The sequence below is a fragment of the Chlamydotis macqueenii genome, chromosome 1, assembly GCF_036417535.1.
Source record: "Chlamydotis macqueenii isolate bChlMac1 chromosome 1, bChlMac1.mat, whole genome shotgun sequence".
In the NCBI taxonomy this organism is placed as follows: domain Eukaryota; kingdom Metazoa; phylum Chordata; class Aves; order Otidiformes; family Otididae; genus Chlamydotis; species Chlamydotis macqueenii.
In genome coordinates, this window is record NC_141556.1 from 144,807,371 (window position 1) to 144,834,622 (window position 27,252).

Here is a 27,252-nt window from a genome sequence, read left to right on the forward strand (position 1 = left end):
TGCTGCAGAGCATCCTGCAAAGTCCTACAATCTTATGTCATCTCTGCCAATCTACTGCTTCAGTATTAATTACTTATCTAGCATTAATTAAGTTCTACTCTTCAAGAACCTAAGGCATCTCAAATGACATTAGACACTTCTGTATAGGCAATTAAGTCACATCCTTAGAATCAGCTGGCTGTAAGTCTAGATCTCCATGGTTTATACTGAGAGCTTATGCACCATCCATGTGTAAATATCTGCATGCAAACACCTGAAATTTGTTGCCTAGACCTGTGAGCTGAGTCTGCCTCCTAAATGTTTGTCATCCAGGAATGCTAAGAAACTGAACAGGAATGGGAAATCTAAAACACCACCTAAAAGCTTCAAGATGCATAGCAGTAAGAGCCAGATTAGCAACCTGTTGGTAAGAGAAGTGTAGTCTTAAAAGATTTGAAAATTAATTATTTGCTATATTCTGAAAGATCAATCTGTAAAGTACATTTCCAATTAGCTGAAGAACCTTCCCAGAAGAATAGATTAAAATAAGAATTCTGTAACTGACCAACTCTGTTATCTTGGTTCATAGTTGGATAAAACAGCAAGAGACTAATTTAGCCTTGGAGCTAGATATTTCAGCTTGCTAGCTTTTAATGAATTTGAAACAGAAACAAGTAATTACTTTTCACCAAGTGTTCAAATATATGAAAGAGGTACCTCAACGGGGCCTACAAGAAAGATGGGGAGAGGCTGTTCAGTAGGGTCTGTTGCGATAGGACGAGGGGTAATGGTTTTAAAATAGAGGGAGGTAGATTTAGATTGGATATTAGGAAAAAATTTTTTACAATGCGAGTTGTAGAACACTGGAACAGGTTGCCCAGAGAGGTTGTGGATGCCCCATCCCTGGAAACATTCAAGTCCAGGCTGGATGAGGCTCTGAGCAACCTGATCTAGTTGGGGATGTCCCTGCTCCTTGCAGGGGGGTTGGACTAGATGGCCTTTGAAGGTCCCTTCCAACTCTAACCATTCTATTATTCTATGATTCTATGATTTTGAGCTCAGTTATTAAGTATTTGTTTTCATGCCTGCATTCTCAATACTGTTGTTAGTTTTAAATACTTCAGGCAAAATTCTGTTATTACTGTACTAGTTAAATTAGCCCACAGACATCAACGTGTTATGTGACATGGGAGGACGGGTAACAAATCTGGTCCCTGAACAGCAACACTGTTCTTCAGGCAAAAACAAATTTTGATGGAATGTTAACAACTAGAATTTCCTGGTAATTAATCTCTAGATGTACTGAGCTTTAATTGACAAATCATTATCCAAGCATAATCAGGCAAGTAACACTGTAATTGTTGAGCTCACCAAGAAATCCATTTTTATTAAAAAAAATTGCACAAGATGGTTCCTTCTTAAATAATAAAGATCTGTGCTTACAAAGTTTGTTCCATGCAGGTTAGGATCCATCCTTTTCACTGAGGTTTAGCCATCCAGACAAAGAGGGGGAAATAAGTAGAGGAAATAAGGAATGTTCCTTCTTTTAATTCTTTTTTTTCCACAGATTCCTGTGGTCTGTTTGCTGGAGGTGAGATACTATAGCAGAGATGGCAGACTGGAGGCAGGGCCAGTAGATCATCTGTGAAGGCATAGCAGCAATACAGGTTAAAGTCATACAAACTTGTGTAGTCTCAGGGAGAGCTTCCTAAAGGAGAGCTGCATAGTGTGAAAAAACAAGGCTACCAGTGCATGTTTTAATTTCATCCTGAACTATACAAAGACTAAATTATTCTGAAATTTCTTGAAATCCTGACCTCCCAGTAAAATTTGAGCTTGGAAAGTCACCACAAAACAGGATGACATTATATTTACCTCTACGAAACTGAGCAATCTGTCAACTCCAGTAAGTAGCCATGATGCCAGCAAGACTGCAGGTTAGATTGCTCAGGAGCAATCTAACCCTCAAAACCTACCCTGAGACTTGCAGGGCTGGGATTAATCTTTCTCTGATTTAAAGTGACTATAATTTCAGTGTCTCCATATGAACTGGGTGTCTTAGTTGATGAGAATCTAGTCAATACAGTCCATGGAGTCTGGAGACAAATTCAGTCCACCAATAGGAGTCTATTTGAGAAGGAGATGGATAATTCTCTAGGTTGCATTTACTAGATTGACTAGATGAACTCACTCTCTAACTGGAGCTTAGACACCTAGCTCATGTGTATGCAGTTCAAGTGAGTCACTTTGTCAGCTGCTATTTGAGATGGCTTTGGGCAGCCTTCTTAATGTCCAGCTGCTGATCAAAAAGATGTAGGGGCTATGTCATATCCACCAACTGCATGCTGGTGTCTGAGATGTCACAGAGCATCTTGAAAGGAACAGTGCGCCTTCAGATTCGCAGCTGAATCTCTCTGTTACAGTTCAGCTCCAACTCTAGGGCAGGAAGACAGCCTGGACTGACAGCCTTGAGCCTAGGTATGGTTCTTAGGGTTTTGTCTTCTAGCTTCAGAAAAAAGAACCTGGTGCTTGAAACAACTTTATGTTGACATCTCTGGCCTTGAGACAATCTGTCTGGAGAGTCCACCAGGTCCCACTAGTTTCAGTAATTACCTTTTCTCATTAGGCAGAGATGGTGATGAGGTAATAGATGATGGTCACAAGCGAAGCATTCAAAATAAATGTCTAAAGTTTTTTCTGTTATACTGTTTATCTGTTCATGTTTTTGTTACTGAATATTACTGACATACATGACACATTACATCTCTCCACTATTGACACATGCCTTCTCGATCTACACCATTTTCCCTGCTTTATCAATAGCAAAGTACTCTCTTCTTTCTCTGAGGTTCCCCTGTACTTCCAGGGTCCTTGTCACTGGAGCAGCCCAAGAAGAGGCTTTGATTCAGTGATTCAGTTCACCTTCTTGAATGAACCCTTCAGACTATCAGAGAATCAGTATTTTAAGGGAGATTTTCCAGTCATCTCAGTGACATTCCAATGACACCTAGACCTGGATAGGACTTTTGGAAAGGAAGAGATTTATTGAGAATCCTTTATGTTGATGGTGTATTATATGAAATAATTTTCCTCAACAGAGCTTTATAAAGATTTCTGTGTGATACACTGCTCTTGCTGCAGAAAAGTGATCAGGACTGCCACATTTTTAATGTATTTCATGATGGCAGGGTATGTTCCCGTTTTATTTACATAGTCTGCAGACACAAGGCCATGGAAAAAGTTTCATAAGAAGCTCAATGAAAATGTTAAGCTTTGTTAGCAAAAAAAAAAAGCAGGCATGGTTTCAAATAATTTATCTTTTGAAATTAAACATTGGTCATTGGAAAATGAACATGTTAAGCAAGCTAAAGTCTAAATAATTCTTTGCTGAAAATTATGTTGGCTGCTTTAGACAGCAGAAAACCTTGGTCTGATTTTCACGATGAAATAAATTCTTCTGACTCTACCAATATTTTTCTCTTGGTGAAACTAGAAGGCATTTCATCCTGGAAAAAAATTATTACTGATTGAAGTAATCACAGCAACCAAATACATCTACTAGATAATTCTTTTTCCAGTGATAGTTCTTCTGAGATTGTTTGATAAAACTGTTAAGGATAGTTCCATAAAGCTTGATACTCCCTGGATGCTTCTGCTGCCTGGAAATGGTGTAGCATTTTTTTCTGTCATATAACTCAAAGGGTACCTAAGTATCAAGGATGCAATGAAGAGAAATCTGCAGTTTTCTATTCCTTCTTTCACTTTCTGTCTCAGGAAATGCATCATTCTTGTGTATGCGGGCAAATATAATTGTTTATGCACATATGCAAACATGTGAACATAATTTAAAGGGAAGTTTGTTATTTTTTCTTGGTTTCTAGATGTAATATTTATTTCTAGATGTAATATTTTATATCTTGCACATATTTGCATTAGAATGGGTGGAATGTTATCTAGTATCTAGTTGGGCCCTCATTATGTTCATTGGCGGTGGCGCAGAAAAAAATTTTTGTCCCCCTCTACTCTGTCCCCCTCTACTCTGCCCTGGTGAGACCCCACCTGGAGTACTGTGTCCAGTTCTGGAGCCCCCAACACAAGAAGGACATGGTCCAGTTGGAGAAGGTCCAGAGGAGGGCCACGAAGATGATAAAAGGGCTGGAGCACCTCTCTTACGAGGACAGGCTGAGAGAGTTGGGGCTGTTCAGCCTGGAGAAGAGGAGGTTCCGGGGAGACCTGATAGCGGTCTTCCAGTACCTCAAGGGGGCCTACAAGAAAGATGGGTATAGGCTGTTTAGTAGGGCCTGTTGCAATAGGACGAGGGGTAATGGTTTTACAATAGAGGGGGGTAGATTTAGATTAGAAATTAGGAAAAAAGTTTTTACAATGCGAGTTATAGAACACTGGAACAGGTTGCCCAGAAAGGTGGTGGAGGCCCCATCTCTGGAAACGTTCAAGGCCAGGTTGGATGAGGCTCTGAGCAACCTGATCTAGTCAGGGATGTCCCCGCTCCTTGCAGGGGGGTTGGACTAGATGACCTTTGAAGGTCCCTTCCAACCCTAACCATTCTATGATTCTATGAAATATTTTTTAGGATGTTGACTATAACTTTAAAATAAGCTATTAGAACTATCATATTTGAGGCTGGTAACACAAACACTGAAATCATGGAACTAAGGTGTGAATGACTACCTTTTGTTTGTACAGCTGTATTCAGGTTTAATTCTCTTTCCATTTGGTGAAAGAAGGCATATTTTTTTTTAATTGCTTGAGATTTCTAAATATATATATATATATATACTCAGTAGAAATTTTGAAATACACCAGATTGAAGTTAAATAGTAAAATGTTTTGTTAGAAACATTGACATTATTATTTTTTTCATTATTTATTTGCTCTAGTTGTAACAGTTCATGAATCCTATATATATACTGTATATATACCCACACACATATAATTTTTTTTTTTTTTTGCTTAAAATATTTTAAGAATAGCCAGAAGAAAAAATCTGTCTGGCTGTAGTTGATATTAGAGGCCTTTGGATCTGGTCTGAAGGCTGTTCCTCACTGGGATCAATTACAATTTGTTTTTGACAGCACAGGTAGCATTTTCCTCATAGTTCAGATGTAATTAAGAAGTGCCATCTCATGAACAACTCTTCCATATAAATACAAAACTATGTACATTACTAATCCTCTCAATATAAATACTATACCTAAAACTGTGTGTTTGGATAAGCATTTTACATGGAGACCTAAGCATCTGTTTTTAAAAACTAACCGGTGCTCACCCATCTGTTCAATAATCTAGAATAATTTACTTTCTCATTTCTTCCCAAATACAAGTTGCTTGGATATTACTGTCTTCACTGCAAAGTTTCTTTTAATACCAACCAGTAACATATTGAAGGTGCTTTCCTAACTGTTCTGCAGATGTCATTCTACCCCATAAAATGTGCACGCTTTAGTTTCTACAAAAACGGAAGACAAGTATCTGCAATTTTCTTTTCTTCAGTATAAATAACACTGTTTTCCCCTCCCTTTCCTCAGGTGCCTATCCAAGACTCTCACTGAGCTTCAGGTTGAAGAGAAATATTGGATACTTTATTCTTCAAACCTACATGCCCTCTATACTGATTACCATTTTATCATGGGTGTCATTCTGGATCAATTATGATGCATCAGCAGCAAGAGTTGCCCTTGGTATGTGCTAAGAATGAGTGGAGTATTAAAATGTCAGACTGACTGTAGCCTTCAGAGCTTGTTAAAGACTGCAATGTGATGTCAGTGTTTTGATATTCCAAAATCATTTACGTCAAAACCATGTCATCCAGTATTGCCTCAAAAGTGATAAGTTTTCCCCTGCATGCAAGAATGTAGGTACCACTAAATCTTTGACATGAGCTGCTCATACAGGTCCCAGCCTTGTTCTCATCAAAGTTAATGTTGTTGTCAGTAGCTTCAGCAAGGGGACCGGCTCCAAAATCATACTCCAAGGGCCTGAGTGTGGGCTTTTAGTCCAGCTCAGTGTGGGAAGAGAAGTGTGGCTTCAAGCCTTCTCCTGAGGTCCTGGGTGCTTTAACTGATAGTGGCAGGAACAGACCTCAAGAACTATGTGCTAGTTCAGAGTGCAGAGGCACATCAGCTACGGACCGTGACATCCCACCTAACACTCAAAATGCACAGTATGCTAAGTGCATTTTTATGACAGCTTACAGTGGTGTTTACCTCATGGCAGAAAACTACGGATTTGGCACAGGTTGGTGATCCCTGTCCAACATCTTTTCAGACCAAAGTATCTTTTAGATAAGGGAAGGTGGCTTCAAAATATTTAATTGGAAATATTTAATCTGTTACAAAAGCATACTCAGGGGTAGCTATAGACAAGGGAGATTAAATGGATCCATAAATCCTTATAACTACTGCTGCCTCTCATCTCATCCCAAATCCTGTCTTCAGTTCAGTCTTGTGCTTCCCCGATAGCACATACCTTCCTGCCCAAAACTTGACACTAAGCCTATGCTGTATAATTTCCTGCTGTATTCTGTTCTCTTCCTAAAACAGGAACATGTTCCTTAGTTCCCTTATTTTTCTGATATGTACTGCAGCAAACTGGGGCTCCAACCCATGTCCATGTGATTTCCCATTTCTGTAGCTCATGCCTCCCAAGGTCCCACATACCAAAGGAGGCTGGACAGCCACAGCTATTCCTTTGTGCAACATCATACTACGTCCTAGCATCTGAACGTGGGTACCTGACGATACTGTAGATTAACTGCAGTTACTGTACACTAATTCTACAGATACTATGGATTAGCTGGTGCATATGGGCATGAGACAGTCTGGCATTACCACTCAGCGGCTAGGGCATGTCCAGCAAGTTGCAGATAAGTAGTAGCTTAATGGGAGGTGGGACATAGAGTCCAAACAGCTCTGATGTATTTGTAAATGAACTACTGGAACTACCAAAGTTCCACCCTGGAGACAATATGATAGAGTGAGGGGAACACTTCAAACACATCAGTCAGCATCTAGATTTTACATACTGGCCAGGACTGCAGAGAATTAGATAGCTAGACAGAAGTTACCAAACCCAGTGACATTCTACGCCCTTCTATAATGAGTTCACATGGTTTTTCCTTGTTTAAGGAACCGGGCTGTCTCATGTGGCCTATTTCTGTGTAACACAAGTTCGTCAAGTACTGTACTGTGATAACGCAAATATTAGAACGAAAGTCAGAGAGTACATTCAAAGAAGCTCAGGAGCCCAGATGTTCTGTTTCCAATTGATTGAAAGTACTTTTGAGAGGACAAAAATCCATCTAATAAATTCTTCTGAGAAAACAATTAGAGCCTTGGCGATTATGTCTTGTATCACCTGATGTTTGTATAATGAGGTTCAGTACCATGGGTCTAATCCTGTGTTCCTTTGTATAGCCACTCTTATGAGTCTGAAGCTGATATGAAGTGGTATGAAGGTTTAAAGGCAATGTAGTAGCTTTGGACATATGTCACTAGCTCTGAAAAGCTAATTTCAGAGGACGATAAGGCCTGCTGGTTTAGGTGTTTGTTAGAGGAAGAACTCCCTGTGCAGCCCTTAGAGACATGGAGACAAGCTTTGATTCAACTCCTGAAGGAAGCCTGTGTTCTTATAGAACACTGGAACAGGTTGCCCAGAAAGGTGGTGGAGGCCCCATCTCTGGAAATGTTCAAGGCCAGGTTGGATGAGGCTCTGAGCAACCTGACCTAGTCAAGGATGTCCCTGCTCCTTGCAGGGGGGTTGGACTAGATGACCTTTGAAGGTCCCTTCCAACCCTAACCATTCTATGATTTTATGATTCTATGATTCTTGGAAATAACCTGATTTTAGTTCATTCACTTCCATTTTTTGCTTCTGTCCCTAGTCCCTCACTGCACACGCCATCTGTGGTCCAGGCTGCAATAAACTAAGTAGTTCCCTCAGCAGAGCAACCCAGGCATGAAGCAAAGGCCAGGTCATTCCAGAGACTATGTGCTATAGACACTGCAGGGAGAGGCTGATATAGGGCTGATCTCAAGAGAAATACTCAAACCCATAAATTCTGTTCAAAACTGAGCTTTTGCTAGTTAGCCCTAGAAGTTCCTAAATTCAGTCCTTTGAGTGAGGAGAAAAATAATGTCAAGAGTTCTCACTTTTGGGAAGGGCTGTAATCACAAGATTATCCTGCTTTTATATGATAGGTGAGTGTCAGCTGCTTATCCTCCAGCTATGTTTTGAAATAAATCCTTGATCTTCAGAAGGGCATTTGCCTGCAGGGTGTTAGAATCTCCCAGGGGACATATTTCCTTTTGGTTAGTGGTAGCCACCTTTTGATTTAGTATGCCTCATCTTCTGGATCACCAAACTCTCCCCATGTGGTGTTTAAGGACTTATCTCTGGAATTAAGATTACAGCCCGGGGACAGGTACCAAAAATGTGGGCATTGTAACACCCACTGGGCAGGCTTCTAAGTCCTTTGTTGACCTCGCATTTGGTAAGCATCTGTGGGAGATGTCAGGGGTATGTTAAAAGGAATCTGTGCAATTTCTGATACAAAAATCAATTTGATCTTGGGTAACTTTTGGAATCCCTTTTGGGAAGCAGCAGCAGGTAATCCTACAAAGAAAGAAGCTTGTTCAGGCTAGAGAAATCCCTTGGGCTGCAAATGTATGATAGTGTTTGCTGCAGTCCTCCAGCCTTCTCACCCCTGTTCCTTGTGCTGGCATGAAGGTTTTCTAGAGACTTTGTCAAAGTTTATTTAGGTAAAAATAATATGTCAACTATACTTCTCATGTTACTGCAGAGCTGGGTAAATTACACCCAGTACAATTTTTAAATAAGCTTGTGCTATGTGTCTCTCCACTGTGTTTCAAGCCATGAAACATCTGACATCAACACAGACTTGTTTCACAGTTTAGAGGAAAAGCACTGAAAACTGCATGATGCTGACCTGCTGAATATACAAAATATCTGTTACAGAACCCCGTAGGCTACTACTACAATTCCCTGGAGTGACAACATTTACACTGACAGCTTGATTTGGAGTTATATTGTCTTTCTTTCTGTCTCTTCAGTTAAAAGAAGCTGTGCTTTATAATAGGGCAGCAATTTTCTTTCATTCTTTATTTTTGTTCTGCCTGCATTTTAGTGACTACTTACAAACTAATGGTATAATTATGGAATCAGAGAAAATAATAATGGAGGGGACCTATTAGAATGCCTTGCCTCTTTTACCAATATACTCTTATTCTATAAATCAGTGTTTTCAGCCACCTGTGATTTGTGATTCTCATAAAATTTCCAGCAGAGATACAGACCCTGCAGTTTAGTGTGAATTCAAGCAGACTGACAATAAATTTGCTTTTCTTACCAGCTTTTCAAAACAGGGGTCTGTAATATATTTTCAGGTGCTATGTCCATCCTTAGGTAAATAAATGAGGGTTTGACATACCTTATAGATTTTTCTAGGTACTTTATTAGTGTCCAGTCTATCGCTATAAAAATGCTGCTCTCCCTCCTTGGCTTTTTCTTCCCACAAATGCACATACTGTCTGCCTCTCACGGCTCATCTCACTTCTTTCTGTGTAAAAATTAGACTGCTGCTCTGAACTAGTAGTCTCAAATCTCTCTTCTTTATTGTCCTTTCCTGAAATAGGTGTCTAAAATAGATGGAATGAACTGCTCTAGAAAGGTGCCTATCTCCCTCCATCTAGTACAGGAGGGCCCGACAGGACTACAACCAACTACTTAACTCTTAGAAATTTAAAACTGCATGAGAGGAATCTTTCACCATCTATACGGACACTCTGCCTCAATATGTTCATGTGGTTTTATCTATCCAGACCTCTACTTAGTTTTGTTACTTTTAAAAAACTTCTCTCCATTGTTGAGCACCACAGCGCTGGAAGAGCACACTTTTTAATGTTTGGCAGACTATTTGCCTTTCTGTTGCAGATCATTTTGGTCTTCATGGAAGAGATCCTCTGTACAGCTACACTGGCTTCGGTGAAGCTACGTTAATTCATGGCAGTGGTGCCAGGCCCCCTTTTCAGTTGTTCCTCCTGATCATATAAAGGAAATATTGTAACAGAATAATAAAGCATGGAGTTTAATTTTGCTTTCATTTGCAGTGATGTCACTTGCAAGATATCTTTCACAGATTTTTAAGCTTTTTCATATTGGCAAGGCAAATTTACCAGAAAGGAAAATAAAACTGAAGCATGGCGTGCTTGGAATTCTAAGATATGTGCTTTTTTATTCTTTGTGTAGGAATTACAACTGTGCTGACTATGACAACAATCAACACTCATCTGCGAGAGACTTTGCCTAAAATTCCGTATGTTAAAGCCATTGACATGTATCTTATGGGCTGCTTTGTATTTGTCTTCTTGGCCTTACTTGAATACGCCTTTGTCAACTACATTTTCTTCGGAAAAGGCCCTCAAAGGCAGAAGAAACTTGCAGAAAAAACCGCCAAGGCACACAACGATCGCTCAAAGTTTGAAGGCAACCGGGTAGGATTCTTTAATCTATATATAGTCTCTCTTTTATTACAAGAACTAACTGTATGAAATAAACAAAAAAGCTTGCATAAAAACATCTCCAACCATATCTTCTTTTTGTGGAGAAACTTTGGTGGTTTTATATTCAAGAATCTACATAGAGGAATATATTTAGGCATACAGAAATCGAAATGAATATGATCTGTGATATGAGTATGATAAGTAACTGTAACAATAAGAAAACAATGAGAGTGCAGCTAGCTTGAAGATAAAGGCTCAGACCTACAAAGGCATTTATTTGTCTAAATCAAATATAATTTAACTGTGATTTTGTTTAAGTACCTAGGCAAGGAAATCCAGGATCTGAGCATACTTTTTCTCATACTTTTCAGTTAGAACAGATGCATTTAGAATGGGAGAGAACAGATAAAGGATTAGTTCTGCCATGCTAATTAATTGGCCAGCATAGCTGAACTGCTCTGTGTGGCATCATAATCTGCTGCTGTTTAAGACCAGCAGAAAATCAGGATTCCTTGAGAAACTTTCAGATTGATTTCTGAAGCACAGTATTGGCATGGTCTGTGCTGATTACACTCCAGCCTATTTCCTTGCCTGGAGTATTACTTCATCCAATTAATACCCCTTTTTTTTCCCCTTTGGAAGAAAATTCAAGGTATTCAACATTACTTGATGTTAACAAGCAATGTCAGTTTGAATATAACATCTTTTGGGGCTAAAATGCTCCCAGTGACGCTTTTTCATTCAGTTTTGTTGAGTAAGACTGTTTTGTCTATCAGCTATAAATTAGAAGAGTTCACAGTGACAAAACTACCACCAGGTTATTAAATACCAGTATCATAAAAGTAATTTCAAGCTGTATTTTTTATTCTAATGATTGTCTGATATAGTACATGTAATGCAGAACTGTACCTAATTATCAACACTCGTATCTGTGAAGCAATTTTTGAACAAATAAACTCATTTTTGTCCACTATATTATGAAACCAAATTCTCATCACAGTTGGCAGCACTGCTTAGGACTAAGCTAGCAGCAAGAATGAATTCCCTTTCCCTGTAATAATTAAAAAAAAAAAAACAGATGAGAAAAAAAAAAAAGAGTATCACAACTGAAGGTAATGGAGAAGATTTTAGCTGCAAGCAGGTAATGTAGATGTATGCACTAAGGTTCAATTCTCCCAATGGAAACCATCTGGTGAATCTCATCCATTTCAATGATTTACATAATTCAGTACAAGTCTTGTTAGTGGGCCCAATAGCACCCCATGCCTGATTTTTCTTCTATTCTGAGATCAATCACTCTAAATTGTCAAAAGAAGCATAAGTACCTTAACTAATGAAAATGAGGGGTTTTCATACCCAGATCATGCCATTTTTATATCCCAGATCTGAGATGTCCCTGCTTCTTGCAGGGGGGTTGGACTAGATGACCTTTAAAGGTCCCTTCCAACCCTAACCATTCTATGGTTTTATGATATATCAGTCTTTTTTTCCCACTTTTGACTTATAACCTTTTCTTTTCTTTCTGGACCATCCAAAGCAAATATCGTGGACTGTTCTGACTATTCTGCTGGTTTAATATCAAGTGTGCATGAATGAAATTAGGATGCAAAATCAGCACACCAGAGCTGAAAGAAGAGTGTGTTAGTTTGTCCCTTGGAGTCTCAGCTGTGAAAGGGAACTCTGTATGCTTTGTAGAAATGCATATACTCATACTGACTGTGAATATTTGCTATTTAAATCACATAAGATAAATAATGAGATATGATCCCATTCTGTGTAGAAAACATTTTGTCTCCAGGCCTCAGCTGGTGAAATTAACAGAGCTTCATTGCAGTCACTGGAGAGAGACACAGTGCCAGCATACAATAGGAAAAGGCAGAAACATAAGTAGAACTGGTGAGAAATCTTCCTTAGAAACTGTTGTAGTTTAGCCCCACTCAGCAACTAAAATAGCACACAGTCACTCACTCCCACCTCACTGCTCCCTGCAATGGGATGGGGACAAGAATCAGGAAAGACAAGAAGGCAAAATTCGTGGGTTGAGACAAAAACAGATTAAGAGGACAACAGAGGAAAAGAAAACAAACAAACAAAAAGTAGTAACAGAAAATACTTAAGCATATAATATACAGTACCATAGCTCACAGTGGATCCCAATGCCCACCTCCCTCCCAAGTAGCAAGAGCCTGCTGCTTAGCACAGTCCTCACTTTAGATACTGAGCATGATTTCACATGGTTTGGAATAGCCCTTTGGATAATCTGGGTAAACTATCCCTGCTGTGTCCCCCAGCCACAGGTGCCGCCAGCTCCAGTTCTTCTCCTAGCTTATGTGAAAATTAACTCTATCCTAGCTGAAACCAGGATAGAAACAAAGCATAGACAGAAAATGCAAATTCAGTGGATGTAGGATGTCAAATCTGAATTTCTTATTTGAGAAACACTGGCAAATGCAAACCAAAGGGAACTGCTCAGAGCAGGTAAGAGGTCCCATTGCTTTCAGGATGAGCAGCTCAGGGAAAATCCATCTAGATCTACTTTGGACAAAGTTTAGCAGGGCTTCCAGACACCACAGCCCTGAAGGAGGAAAATGGTTTCCATGGTTCTGGATCATTCCCACTGTGTACCATGCTGTACAGACATCCATGGATGTAGCAGGGTAGGTGGTCTTCCCAGAGTTTTTAACATACTTGCCATGGAAGACAGTACCTGAAAGCTCTACAAGTTTGGCTCTGATGTCTTCAAGGGCAGTACAGAGTCATTAACTTCCAACCTCTCCTTTGGTGGCTCTTGAAGATCTTTGAATCTGATAGAAATAACAACTGCTTGGCAGTTGCTTGCTTCTTGCTTTAGAGCTGGGACTCAGGGGCTGGATGTCCTGGAAGAGTCTCACAAACTGGAGGACATACTGCACAGTAAGGGAAGCTCAGAGCCATAGGTGAAGACTACTTTGCATGAGTTCAATTATTGGTTTTGTGATTTCATTGTGGCTTCAGGCTTCCATGAAGTTTATTTCCATTCAGAAAGGGAATGTTTCTAATCCTGGGAAATATTTTGAATCTCACATGATTTGGGGCTGAGTGACATTTTTAAAGAAAGGGAGAATGCTTAACACCAGGCAGCCTCCTTTGCAGTTATCATTACGGTTTGATGACTGTCAAAAATGGATGCTGTGCTGGAAAGAAGATCGAAAAAGGTTCAAATATAAAACTGGAAGAAAACATTATTTTTAGTTTGTCTCTTAGACTACCACTTTGGGTTGATTTGTGTTGCTGTTTTGTTATAGTAATTGAATTCGCTTGTATATGAACCGTGTACATGAGCTCCCTGTCATTGATTTAGAATGCAAGCTCAGGGAACTAGGAAAAAAAAAAAAAAACACAAAACCAAAACCCAAAACAAAGCAAATAAATAAATAAACATTAGTCCATTTTTTTTGTCCACATCAGCTGCTGTAACTTATGGATGTAGTCACAGAAGAGCTCTGTGTTGTATCAGGTCCAGCCTGAGTCAGGAGGGGCTGCAGCACTGTGGAAATCACTTGTTTGTGTTGGGAGGCAGCGCTGGCAGAGCAGAGTCAGCACAACAGATTGCCTGGCACTCAGGCCCTGAGTTTGAGCGTTGCTCTTATCGTACCCAAGACTGGGAGTGCTGCTGAAGCAGTGCCTCTCTCAGGCAAAGGGAACAAGAGAAGGATGAGAGAAAATGCAGCATTTTCACTGAGGAGCATTTTAGCCTGTGGAAACCAGTAGAACCAGCATGGACACTGGTATTTCAGTTCATTTTTTACACGTCAGAGGACTGAAGCCTGGAGTGCAAGGTAGCAGGCTTGGTTATAAACACTCCTCTTGTAGTAGCAAAAGGGCTTTTCATGCTTTCCTAGTCTTATTTTATTGTAGAGCAGGAGAATTTTAATAGGCCACAAAGTCCACAGATGTGCGTATGTTTGGGTTTTATTTGATAATTGCTTTGCAAAGCAGCCGTTGTTCATGCTCAGTAACTCAGCTGCCTAATGCATGCACTTGCATTGTCCTGTGTTGGAGGTTACGGGACTGAAAAGCCAAAACTGGCACAGCCATCTCCATATTGATGCTGCTGCTATGGATGTGCCTCTCCAGCGCCAAGCTTTGGGGCACTTCTGAGTTGTTCCTGATATGCTACCACTGAGGCTTGCCGTGTTGAGGAGGGCTCCACCAGCTGCCACCACTGAGCTGCTTGTTGGCTTCACTGCTCCCATTACGGCTTTCTGTCCAGCTCTGCCCCTGTGTTAAAGCCAATGAGCCTACTAGCTCCAGGTGTTAGAGAAAGAAGAGCTCTGGCAGTGTGGAAATGTCACAGCCTGTGTCCTCACGTTGCAGAGCTGACAAAGAAAATCAGTGGGGAGAGGAACACTCTACCCTGTATGTGGCACTACTGAAGGTGGCATAATGACTAAAGCATGTCTGACTAAACTGATTCTTTGGAAATGGTTTCAGAAGATTCAGAACTAGTGATGAGATGAAACCTGAGAGAGCCTTTACAAATGACTTATTTGTGGATCAGTGGCTGACTACAAAGAAAATGTCACTGTTATCTATCTCGTCTCTTGACTGTTTTTGCATCACATTTTATTTCAGATAATGCACTGTAAATAGTATTCCTCATTAAACTTTCCAGCCTTTTCCCAGCAAACCAAAGTTACTGGAGATTAACATAGGCTGAGGTTGTTTTTTTTTTTGTGTGTGTAAGCCATTTTTCAGACACATACCAGTTTTGGATTGAAAACCTTGATACATTGGTTCATATGTAAGGACAAGCTCTAGTATAAAGGAAGAATTGAATCTTGATTTTTTTTTTGTAAAATATTTATTCTGCCCATGGTATCAGTGCCTAAATTAAAGTCTTCTGTGGAAAAACTGACAGAAAAGAATAGGTGGCCTGTAAAAATGTTGTCCCTTGAAAACTGATCACCATTGTTATGGATCAGTTCTGTTTCTCCTGTTTGTGTTGGCAGATTCAGGCTTCCTGTGTAGCTCTCCATGCACTTTCAGTTTTGCTGCATAAATTGTTTATTTTAAATAAGGCTCAGATACAGCCTAATTTACAACTAAATCAGCATGAGAGAGCTCTAAGGCAATCCTGTTCTCACTTGCTGTTCACTCTTGTGATAGTGGCTACTGGCATAATCAGCTGGTGAGCATGTGTTTTGGACATTGCTCCTTCTGGGCCAATCCGCAGAGGTTATGATTTGTTACAGTCCCTTGCTAAAAGTATTGCTTCTTAGTTCAAGCTGTGACAATTTAGGTTTTCAGTTTGGTGGGAACAAAAGTTCAGCCCCAGGATATCAACCAGGAGGGTAACTATCACACAAGCTTATTCAAGCTTCAACCCCTTGTGGCTGTCAGACATGTGGGAAGAGCTTCCTTTGAAAAAAAATAATGCATAACGCTATATAAAAAGACCCCTCTCATCAGGCAATGTCTGCATGTTTTTTTAGCTTGGAGATTCCTGGCTCAAACACCTGCTGTTGGCCAAGGCAGCAACTTCCCACCAGATGTTGAGAATAGAGGCTCAGGCCACTTACATCTACTTAGCGCCTTTAAAGAATTGTTAATTGTAGCAACCCTTCCCACAAGTGGGATTTTATTCTGAGAATGAATATCTTGGCTGCTGTGGCAGAATTATTGCTCAGTTTAAATTGGGAAATATGAGAATAGCAAAGCTGGCAGTATTCTCCTGTGCATCTTCATCTTTCCTGGCTACTTTTTTTGGTGCTTTTTCAAACAGTGGGATATTTCTGAAACATGAGTGTGATGAGAAGGTGCCAAATTTTGACAAATACCTGTCACGGGTGATGAGCCAGTTCATGTGCGAAGAACTCTGGTCCTGTAGCGTTTCTGATGGGGACATTCATTGTGCACTGGGCGACTCATGCATGTACTAATTGTCTTCTGCAACCAGTTTGCACAAGTATGAATGGTGCAAGTCCAGAAGGATTGTAGGTGCAATCCATAGTGCAGCCCAGAGAGTCTAAGAATCCATACACAGTGTAAAATACAGGGGAAAGGAAGACCATACATTCATTTCCTTTTCTTCATCGGTTCAAATATACCAAGGTTAATTGTCAAGCTCCATTCTTACTTGATTGACAGTGATACTGAGATGCAACTACCTTATTTTTTTTGTATTCTTCGTACTTTATTTTGAAGATCTTTCCATCTTCCCAGTATCTGCTGCCTACCCTGGGTTCATCTACTAGGCTGATATAACTTAATTCTCTTTCATTCTGTTGTGCTTATTGATTAATATAAACATATTTAAATGGTAGTGAGAGAAATTTCAACTTTTAGACTTGGGAGAACACTCAAAAATCAAATTTTTATTGTGCTTGCGGTTTTAAATTGTTTTTAAAATATTCAAGGCATGATGTGGTCAATGAGTTTTGCTTTAAGCACAGATAACACTTACGGCCTAATCGGTTACTGTTCTACATGTTGGAAAGCCATTTTTACTTCATTAAAGAAGATGAAAACTGCTACCAGGTAGTTTGCCCCTTGCATAATCATAAAAGCTTGCACCAGGGCAGGTCAGGTGAGAATCAGGTAGCTGGAGTCTAGATTACAATTTCCACCTCAAATAATTTGCATTTTATCATAATTTTAAAAGATCTGTCTTGTGGCATAGTGTACTTGAGAAGTAATTTTGGTGTAAAATAATGCAAGACTAACTACAGACACAGCTTTTCATGCTGTTATTTAAACTTGCTATTTGCATTTATATTGCTTCATATGATGGAAAGTGTTTACACGATATTTAAAAATTTGGGATTGATGAACTCTTAAATATACCTATGGGGTTTGAGCAAAATGCTTCCTCTCTTTCTTTTTGTGTAGTAGAGGAGTGAAAGACTTACGAGGAAAAAGAGATTTCATTGTAAAGCACTCCTTAAAATTTATGGAATATTAAACAAAGAACTAAATGAACCTGAAATAATTCAGACACTACATAATAGTAAATCAAGCCTTATTGGTAGTTTCCTGACCCTACTAAAGTGTTTCCAAACTGACATTAAAGCTGAAGTTTTCCAAGAACCTTGATTGGAGAAAGCTATTCAATAGCAGGTCTTGGCTTGCATTTCTTTAAAAATATAGTACTTAACATCTAAATGAGACAATATCTTGTCAAGAATTAAGATATAAATTCAGGACTTCCAGGTGTAAAAAGGGCATTGAAGTTTATAGTAGTTTTGCCTCTCTTGGGGACCAAGCTGCTCAGTTTTTTCACTCACTTTCCCCACCCTCCAAGAGAATGGGGGAGAGATAATATAACAAAAAAAAACCCTCAAGGTTTAAGATAAGAACAGGGAGAGATCATTCAAGTTACCTTTACAGGCAAAACAGACTCGACTTGGGGGAAAACCATTGCAATTTATTATTAATAAAACCAAAGCAGGATAATGAGAGAAAACAAAAACAACTTACTTCCACCCCTCCCTCTTCCCAGGCTTAACTTAGTTTCATATTATCTCTACCTCCTTCCCCCCTCAAGTGGCACAGGGGGGAAGAGTGAATGGGGGTTATGGTCAGATCATCACGCATTGTTTCTGCTGCTCCTTCCTCCTCCTCAGGGGAAAAACTCCTCACATTCCTCCCGTACTGTATCGTGGGGTCCCTCCCACGGGCTACAGTCCTTCGTGAAACTGCTCCGGCGTGGGTCATCTCTTCCACGGGGTGTAGTCCCTCCAGAACGGCTGCCCCAGCGGGCCCTCCACAGGCCACAGCCTCCTTCAGGCATCCTCCTGCCCTGGCATGGGGTCCTCCATGGGCTGCAGGTGGATCTCTGCTCCTCCGTGGGCCTCCATGGGCTGCAGGGGGACAACCTGCTCCACCATGGGCTGCACCACGGGCTGCACGGGAATCTTGTCTGGAGCACCATTCCTTCTCCCTCTCATTCTTCACTGACCTTGGTATCTGCAGCTGTTCATCTCACCAGGAATTCTTCACAACAGGCTGGCAGATGCCTCTCAGGATCTCATTCACATGTCATCTCCTCTTTGCTTCTTGCAGCTGGGCTGGGCCAAGTTGGGCCCAGACAGCCGCCTGGCACGAGGCCAGAGGGTGAGAGCTGCAAGGCCCACAAGGCTCACGCCTCCCTCTCTCTGCCCCCACTTCTGCTTCTTCACTCCTTTTTAAAAATTATTATTTTCCCCTTCTTAAATACATTATCACAGACGCGTTATCACTGTCACCAATTGGCTTGACCCTGGCCAGTGGCAGGTCCAACCTAGATACAACTGAGTCCACTGGACAAAGGGGAAACTTCTAGCAGCTTCTTACAGAAGCTGCCACTGTAAACTGCTCTGCTACACAAAACCAGGACAAAGTTTCATATCTACAACCTACAATCCAAGTTGAGCTTGTTGGAAATGTGGTGTTCCTCCAAGAACAAGGACCAGAGTTTCTTTGTGAGCCTTATCTTAATTCTCTTTCTGGCTTCAGTTAGGTAAGTTATGGTCATTTTTATGAAATGGCATTAGGCTACTAGAGTCTTTGGATTTTTCCTTTGTGCTGTAATATGTATAGTTCAGAAATGGTGAATCTTCAAAAGTGAATCTGTTTTTCTGAGTATAAAATGTCTCACTGCATGTCATGCTTCTCAGCCTCCAAACAGGGTTATGTGAGATTCAATCCCTTCATCCTGGTGCAGGAGCTGTAGTTGTTCAGAGGTGGGAGGGATGGGCTTTGATTAAAATAGATTCTGAAATAAGAGGATCAGTTTTCCTTATTTGGATCCATGCTGATTCAGCAGGGAATTAATTAATGATTTGGTACTCAGCTGTTTCCATCTGCTTCGATGAGCTCACTGGGAAACACACCATGGAAACAACCAGCCCTGGAGTGTGTCAGGGGAGGAGACGGGAGCAGCAGCAGTGGAGACCACAGCAGGGAAACGGGAATGAATGGCTTTGGATGTAGCCATGGTCGGGCAGAAAGGAGAGTACAAGCAGCATGGAGGCCCAGGAAGACACGGGATATCTTTAGGTTGAAGCAGGATGGTAAAGGATGAGGGGAAATTGGCCAAATACATAATGTCATCTCTCTAATTTATAACAAAGTTTGAGAGCAAAGCCTGGCATTAACATTTTGGGGAGAATTTCCAGTGCACAGACAGTGACATTTCTGAGCCAAGTGATAAAAATGATATTCTAAGGCTCATAGAGAGTAAAAATAAATTTTTATCAAAGACATTGCCCTTGTTCATCCTGTGTAGCCATGACTGTAGTCAGTTCAGCTGCTTTTCTTAATACATATCTGTACCTGGAGTAACAGTTTCCCTGGAGCCACTGATCTGCACTCATAGAATGATAGAGTATCTCAAGTTGGAAGGGACCCATAAGGTTCATTGAGTCCAGATCCCTGCAACTCATGTTCACTCATGGAGGATTTTGCCTTACCTGTATATTCAGTCAGACATGAGTTGACTTGCACAGGATACCCTGCCATTATTGGTTTGCTTCTTTATTCACTGAGAGAACTTGTGTACATTTGTCAAAGTCATTTAAATCATTACTTAAATCAGTCAGAAGTCATGCTTATGTGCAAATACTTTTTAACATGTTGCATGCATTAAGTATTCATACTTCACAACATCACCTTAAGATTGTCACAAAGTATTAGCATATATTGCTCTAACTTTGTAGAGAGCTTAGGTGGTTTATCCAAAACCTCTGAAGGAATCAATACAATTTGCAGATCTCAAGAATGTCTTCAGACCAGAAGTCTGATTTCAGTTTCTTCAGACCTCTTCTCTCTGTCTGCTCCTTCCTTGTATCTAACATGCAAGTCTGTTGCGCTGTTAACAAAAGAGATGCATTTCAAAAGTATATTTCCAAGTATGTCTTGTGATATTTTGAGAAAATTTATGCTGTCAAATAACCTCATAGGACATAATGGTATGTTCAGACAAAGCATTTACACAAATGTTGCAACTTTCTTGACCACCTTTCTGATTTGATTTGTAGATGCAGTGACGAGCTGTGAAAAGTGGCAGCATCATTGGCAGATCAGAGGCAGAAGCTGCCCTAGGGTGGTGTGTAAAGTTGGCAGATAAGGTGAAGCAGGCTACGTGAAGCAGTCTGATGAAATAAGTGGAATTAAATTAATACTTTCCTCGGGCAGGAGAAGCCTGAACACTTAGATATACCCTCTAGAATGCAAGCTTTCAGCTGATACATCATTTGCAAAAGTCTAGAGCTTGGTGGAGAAGAACAAAGTACCCATTGACAGGCTAATGTGTGTATATATGTAGGTGGCAGGCAGAATCCACAGAGATTGAGAAGCCCTGTGGGAAAGATCAGCTGACATCTCTGGTGTTGGAAGAAGAGGGAGTAGAGACCTGCAGGGGGAAGGCAGTGCTGTGAGGGTGGAGCCCAGCTTCTGCTGGGGCATTTTTGGTAAGCTGAAGGACATTTCTTAAAGCCTGTGAAGAGATGGGAAAGGAGATGACATGTGACACTGTGGGGGCCTGGATGAGAGATCTAGTTTTAAGCTTCATAAGGAAAACACAGATTGTGGGGATGTTTTACGCAATTCTGTTACAAATCCTGATCATAATTTGTATTCTTTGTGGAAAAAAACCAAAGAAAAGTGAATCAGTTTTTTTTTTTTCAGAGATGATCATAAGTAGTGATGATATCCATGTCTATATTGTACAGCTGTTTGTGTTCCCTGGTTACAGATACTGCTTAACAGCATGAACTCATTTCTACAAACCTCAAGGTCCTACTTTTGTACCCAGTGGGTTTCTGCCACAGGGAAAATGAATTTGTCATAATCACCACTGAGGCTTCTCCGCCCCATTATTTTGTTCATGTTGTTTATTTTTATTTATAGGCACACATCAGCGTAATGTACTGTTGCCTACAACACCAGAATTTGTTGGATACCTTAGGATTTTTTTTTTCCTTCTTGCCTGTCTGTCATTCATAGCATTTTATATTCTTTTTCCATTTGCAAGAAGCTTGGCAAAGCATTACTGATATACTATCGTAATTGTTTTCACTAAGAAAAGATAAGCTGTAGCATCAATAATTGATGAAAGAAATATGCGTTTTACAGAACTTTAACAAGACTGAAAAAAGCTAAATGCATATGGACAGATACATAGCTACGCATGCCTTTAATGCATCACACAAAGCTTCCAAAGGACATAGTATCGGATGACTGTACGAACTTCATAAGGCCATGACAACAGCATGCTTTCTCAACCACTTTTAAACAGATGCTTCTGAGATGAGATATTCAACTGCTGCACAGTTAACACGACTAGATCATGTGGCAGGTTAGAAAAATGTCTTAATTGCAGCATGAACTGCGGATGAATAGATTGTATACATAAAACCGGAAATTATCTTGTATGCCATGATTCACTATCTTGTTTCTGACGTGAGGAGCCAAGTTAGCTTGAATAGGGTCTCATATGCGTTAACTGGCTGAAAATACCCGGTACGGAGCATTTATTTTGAAGTTGGATGTTATTCTCCTTTCCCAAAAGCAGGCAGGAAAATTGGAGCTGATCCCTGCATCAGCTGTCTGTTCTATCTGTCCTTCATACTGGAGGACATGGGGCACAAGGGGATGTGGTGCTCTACCACTGAAGTTACCAAATACTGACTAAGACAGGATTGCTTGGGACTGCCCATCAGTGCTACTCATGGGAACTGGAAGTTTTTCTGGATTGAAGGAGCCGTACTCAACTCTGTGCTGCTCTTCCTCTATCAGCACTCAGGGGTACTAGAGAGTCTGGACCAGAATTTAAGGACTCTAAACGCTCATAACCTTCCACATATTTACCGAAAAATGGCATCGCGTTGCTCACCTGTGCTCAGCACTCAGCTCACCACCTCTTGGATATGGAGGTGGAAGGGAAGAGTGCTACCTGTTTCCTCAGTTCAGCAGCTTTCTTCCTTGTCTAAGTTTCTTGCTTTCTAAGATCACTTATCCAAGTGCAAAAGCCGCACAGTTAAGCATTGCCATGATTGCAAAACTGTACAAATGACTTTGGAAGGAAAAGTTTAAGAGAAAAGTTGTAAATAAGCTCTGTGAATCCACAATGCCAAGAGTTCAGCAGGTCAGAACTATTCTTGTAATCTTAGCAAACTTTATATGTAAGTAGCAGAGAGAGAATCCATCCCTTACCCTCTCCTCTCACCATCAGCAAATCTCAGTAGAGATTTCGCTGAACTACACCATCCTTTAAAATGCAGCTGGTTTAGAGGGAGAGGAAAATTATTTGTTGAGCCAAATGCAGTTTTGTACTGGATGTGCGTAGTATGATCATAACTCTGTTTGTAAAAGTATTTAAGTACTTGTCTAATTTTAAGCAGCTGAGTATTGCCATTTTTTCTAAGATTATCACATGCTTAAAATGAATACATGCTTTCTTAAAATATGTATGAGTTTGGAGATTTAAATACGCCCACATTCTGCTCACAGATGTCAAGTCTTTTGAAACAATTTATCTTTCTATTTTTGCCCCCTAGGTGGACACCCATGGAAACATTCTGCTAACATCGCTTGAAATTCACAACGAGGTGGCAAGCAATGAGGTCACCACCAGCATTACGGATGCCAGAAATTCAACAATATCCTTTGACAACTCAGGAATCCAGTACAGAAAACAAAGCTCACATCGTGAAAGCCTTGGAAGGCGTTCGTCAGAAAGAACAGGCTCCCACAGCAAGAGGGGCCATTTACGAAGAAGATCTTCGCAACTGAAAATAAAAATCCCTGATCTAACAGATGTGAATGCCATCGACAGATGGTCAAGAATGGTGTTTCCGTTCACATTTTCTCTTTTCAACTTAATTTACTGGCTATACTATGTTAACTGAGTGACTGAACTTTTTTAAAGGACTTCAATTATAACAAGTGAAGTACTACTTGCCTGCAGAGTTTATATATATATTTATATGTAAAAATATATATATATATGAACTTTTACTATGTAGACCACACTCGTGTGTGTGAATACATACAGCAAAGAATTGTGTGTATATAAAAGCACACACTGCAAAGCAAAAGTATATGTATGCACACACACGTGTACACATTCATTCTGAGGTTATGGGCACTTTCACACAGAATGCATTTCAGAGGAACTTTTTAAATCGAAAGGCAGGTGTCGTCAAAACAACAAGCCTTGAGAAAGTAAATGTTGTATATTATCACTACAAAACTTTGATTGTCATAGAAATTTTCAAACAGCTGTAATGGTGTATAAAGTCAGTATTTAGTAACATTGTTTGTAAATGCTGCCATACACACTGATCATAAAGTGGTAGAGTTACACTGGTAAGTTTAAAATCAGTCATTTATATTGCAGATCCATCAACTACGATTTCATTAAACCAAATTTATTTTTCTTTGCTAAAATGTCTTGGTTTCATAGACGTTATAATACGTTTTTTCCCCAGACCTGAGTGGGCATCGTTTTTGGTCTCTTGCTTTCTCTTCTGTAGTAGGCAAGCTGATCAGGGGAGTGTTACTCTAGGTCTTTGGAGACATATACATGTTCATAATATTTCAAACAGGCATTTTAAGTGTCCATCAACAGTGAAACAAATCTTTTGTAAGTACTGTAAATGTACAGCACATTTTCCTTCCCTTGAACTGGTTCCAGCTGCCATGTCATTTTGAAAGACAACAGCACATTTTTAGTATAATTTAGCTGAGAATTCAACTACTGTCAATGTGTTCTACAACTGCTGTAGATTTAAAGATTGTTATTCCAGTGAAAGCATAGAAGATGTCTCAGGTTATTTGCTACTTTGACATGAAACCACCTAGCTGTAGCCTTTTTTAAACATGCATTCACATTATTTAACATTCTTATAACATTGTATGTTAATGTAAAATATATTTGCATAATATGCATATAAGTATATTTTCTCTATATTTTTCTTCCCTGTGCTTGCTATCGTGACCGCATGCTATGTCATATTTTTGTTTCTGTGATGTTACAACTTTTTACTCTCTAGAATTGAGCAAATAGAACACTTCCGATACTTTGATACAGTAATGGAGCATTTTCATATTTTATTTATATACTGAAAGTATATACCTGTACACTTACCAACCTAGTGTGCTGCAGTCACCAATCACAAGAGACAGCAAACAATATGTTTTGTTTCAGCATCAGCTATATTCAAACATATCCTTCATGCAAATATGACCACTTTGGTTTTCATCCCAATTCATTCCCTCACCCGGATTCCAACTTTTTTTCAGTCTAGTAGATTGTAGTTGTCAAGGTATGCCAATTTCAGATCTGTACACTTAATTTGTTATTTATCAGAACTAAACCTTTCTAAAGAAAAGAAGATATATTTTTTGTAAACAGTGTTTCTATCATGTACATTCACAAATAACAACAGATACAGTAGCATAAACAGATCTAAAAAAAAATAATTCAACCGTGGCCGTACCAGTTCTCTGCATGTAGAATTCCTCTGAACATAAATGGGAATTTTTGGCAAATAGAGAGTGTTGGATGCTAGTTAGAGATGTCTATGGGAAAAAAAATGTGTGCATATGCATCTACCAAAAACACCGAAAAGGGATGAAACTGAAAAGGCTGCCTTGGCTCTGTAATGACCGTGTTCTTGCTAGTACTTGATTTATCTGTGAGTAGAGCAATGATACTTGTGTTGCTGCCATGTACGGTCCGTTACCGTTCCCACCCTGACTATTTGCAACTGAACTGTGAAACTTTGCTCTGGGCTGAAATTCAGCATAGACAAACCTGGGTTGCAAAGTCTGTATTGTAATCCCCATCCTCAGGGCTGCTCCTTGAACAGGAATGGGCTCCGCACAGTTGCCTTGCAGCAAAGCTGCAATGCGATCCCCAGCTGGTAGCGTTCCTCGTAACCCCGGTTGCTGGCTTGTGCAAGATCAGCACTGCAGTCCTGCTGCATCCTTGGCACTGGTGCAAAGTGGCTGTAACTGCAGTTTTTAAGCACTGTATCTGCAGGGAGCCTCAAAGGAACTCGTAGAGCTGGAGCAGAAAAACTTGGGTTTTAAAAGCTCCTCAGTATTAGCTCCCATTGGTAAACCGCAATGTGTTATGAGCTCTCTAATATCTGTTCAAACTGTGAAGGGATTATAAAGCACATTGTCATCATTATAATGAAAGTAACTAAACAATGAACACCCTCCCAAAGTACATATTTGGTAGAATTGTTGGAAAGCCCTCCCAAGTTTTTATCTTAATAACAAAATACAATTAAACAAAAAAAAACCACCTGATTTTAATAAAACTTAAACATGGAAGGCTTTGCTTTAGAAAACTTAGCGCAATTAAATTATTTTTGAGCAAGTCTTTGAGTAAGTGCTCTAAACAACGGCCCTGAAGAATGGGATTCAAGAAGAGAGTGGTCGCACCCTCATGATTTAATCACAGTTCTGTCTTTTCTTCAAGCCCCAGCTCCTAGAAATCATGTGGTCAGGCAGAGATCTTCAAAAAGGAGAGGAGACTTTTTAGTTGTGATACAAATGTGTAATCCAAATCCCACTGAAATGAGTTCTGCAGTGGCTTCAGCCAGGATTTCGAGGCAGATGGAAAATTACTGTCTGACCAGAGCAAAGAGGCAATGTGCATTTTCAGGACCCTGCATGGATCCAAGAGAGCTGAGTCTTTGAGGTCTCTCTCTTTCTTACCCTTTGCACAGCCGGAGGGCAGTGTGTTACTGCAGCCCCTTTCATGAAACTGTACTCCCCACCTTGCCTGTCATCACAAAAAGCGGGCAGTTGGATGTTTCAGCTTTTTCACAAGATTTCATATTCACCAGTCTAGTTGAGTTACATGGGGCACAAGCAGCGTGAACCTTGAACAGATCCAAGTCTTGGTTTGACTTGAAAAAAGCCAGGAAAATCTCACTTAGGGTTAACACTTCATCTTTAACACACATATTTGTGCCTTTTTTTTTGCCAATTCCCTTCCTCCATGCCCTGCATCACTTCTTTCACACAGATATACACACACACACAGAGCCATGTGTTAAGAACAGTGTTTGCCTTGACCTCCCGTTTTCTGGCCCTTGTCCCTGTATGCTAGGTGCAGTATACGATTTTAACCATAGACGGCTAAAAATGGTAATTTCAACCAAATTGCACCAGAGTAATGTATTTCATAGCTAATTAGCTCCTTTCTAACTCAACAGTACTATAAATAACATTTACACATTGTTTGTTTGTAAAAGGTATTAAAAAACCAGAAAACTAGAACTATCTTATAGCCCAAAAGGTCAATAAACAGTACAAATATTATGGTGGTTTAACTCTAAGTTGATTTCATCCCATTGTAAAGATAAAGTAAAACCCAGTCTTTTTTGCTTAAGGCACATCTATGTATTTTTGGTATTCTTCAGCAGTGAAAAAAAAAAAAAGAATAGTAAAATGGAGTGATGAAGAGATGCTTTATGAAAATCTTGATGAATGAATATTCATTTATTAAAAAGGATTTAAAGATTAATTGCTTTTTTTTTTCTGGGGAGGGAGGGACTGTGATGACTGTGTGTTTTGCTAAATTTCAATGTTTAATTACATGTTAAATATCACATGGTTAGTCTTAAACAATTTTAAAGAAGAAAACACATGAAAGCATTTTCTTGTTGACACACAACTAACAAAAGGGATTCTTAAGCATTGAACTATAATTCTTAGTATTTTCTATAGTAGATTAAGGAAGAGGGAAAAACTA

The 27,252-nt window shown here is 39.8% G+C and overlaps 1 protein-coding gene across 1 annotated transcript in view; it reads left to right on the forward strand.

Annotated features, from left to right (window-relative positions):
- GABRB3 (gamma-aminobutyric acid type A receptor subunit beta3) overlaps window positions 1-27,024 on the forward strand; it is a 124,515-nt gene extending 97,491 nt beyond the window's left edge. The window contains exons 7-9 of the mRNA XM_086768977.1: window positions 5,526-5,678; window positions 10,264-10,508; window positions 23,036-27,024. Of these exons, the coding sequence (XP_086625103.1) occupies window positions 5,526-5,678; window positions 10,264-10,508; window positions 23,036-23,386 (749 nt within the window). The 3' untranslated portion in view covers window positions 23,387-27,024. The remainder of the gene's footprint in view (window positions 1-5,525; window positions 5,679-10,263; window positions 10,509-23,035) is intronic.
- Window positions 27,025-27,252: the final 228 nt, after the last annotated feature.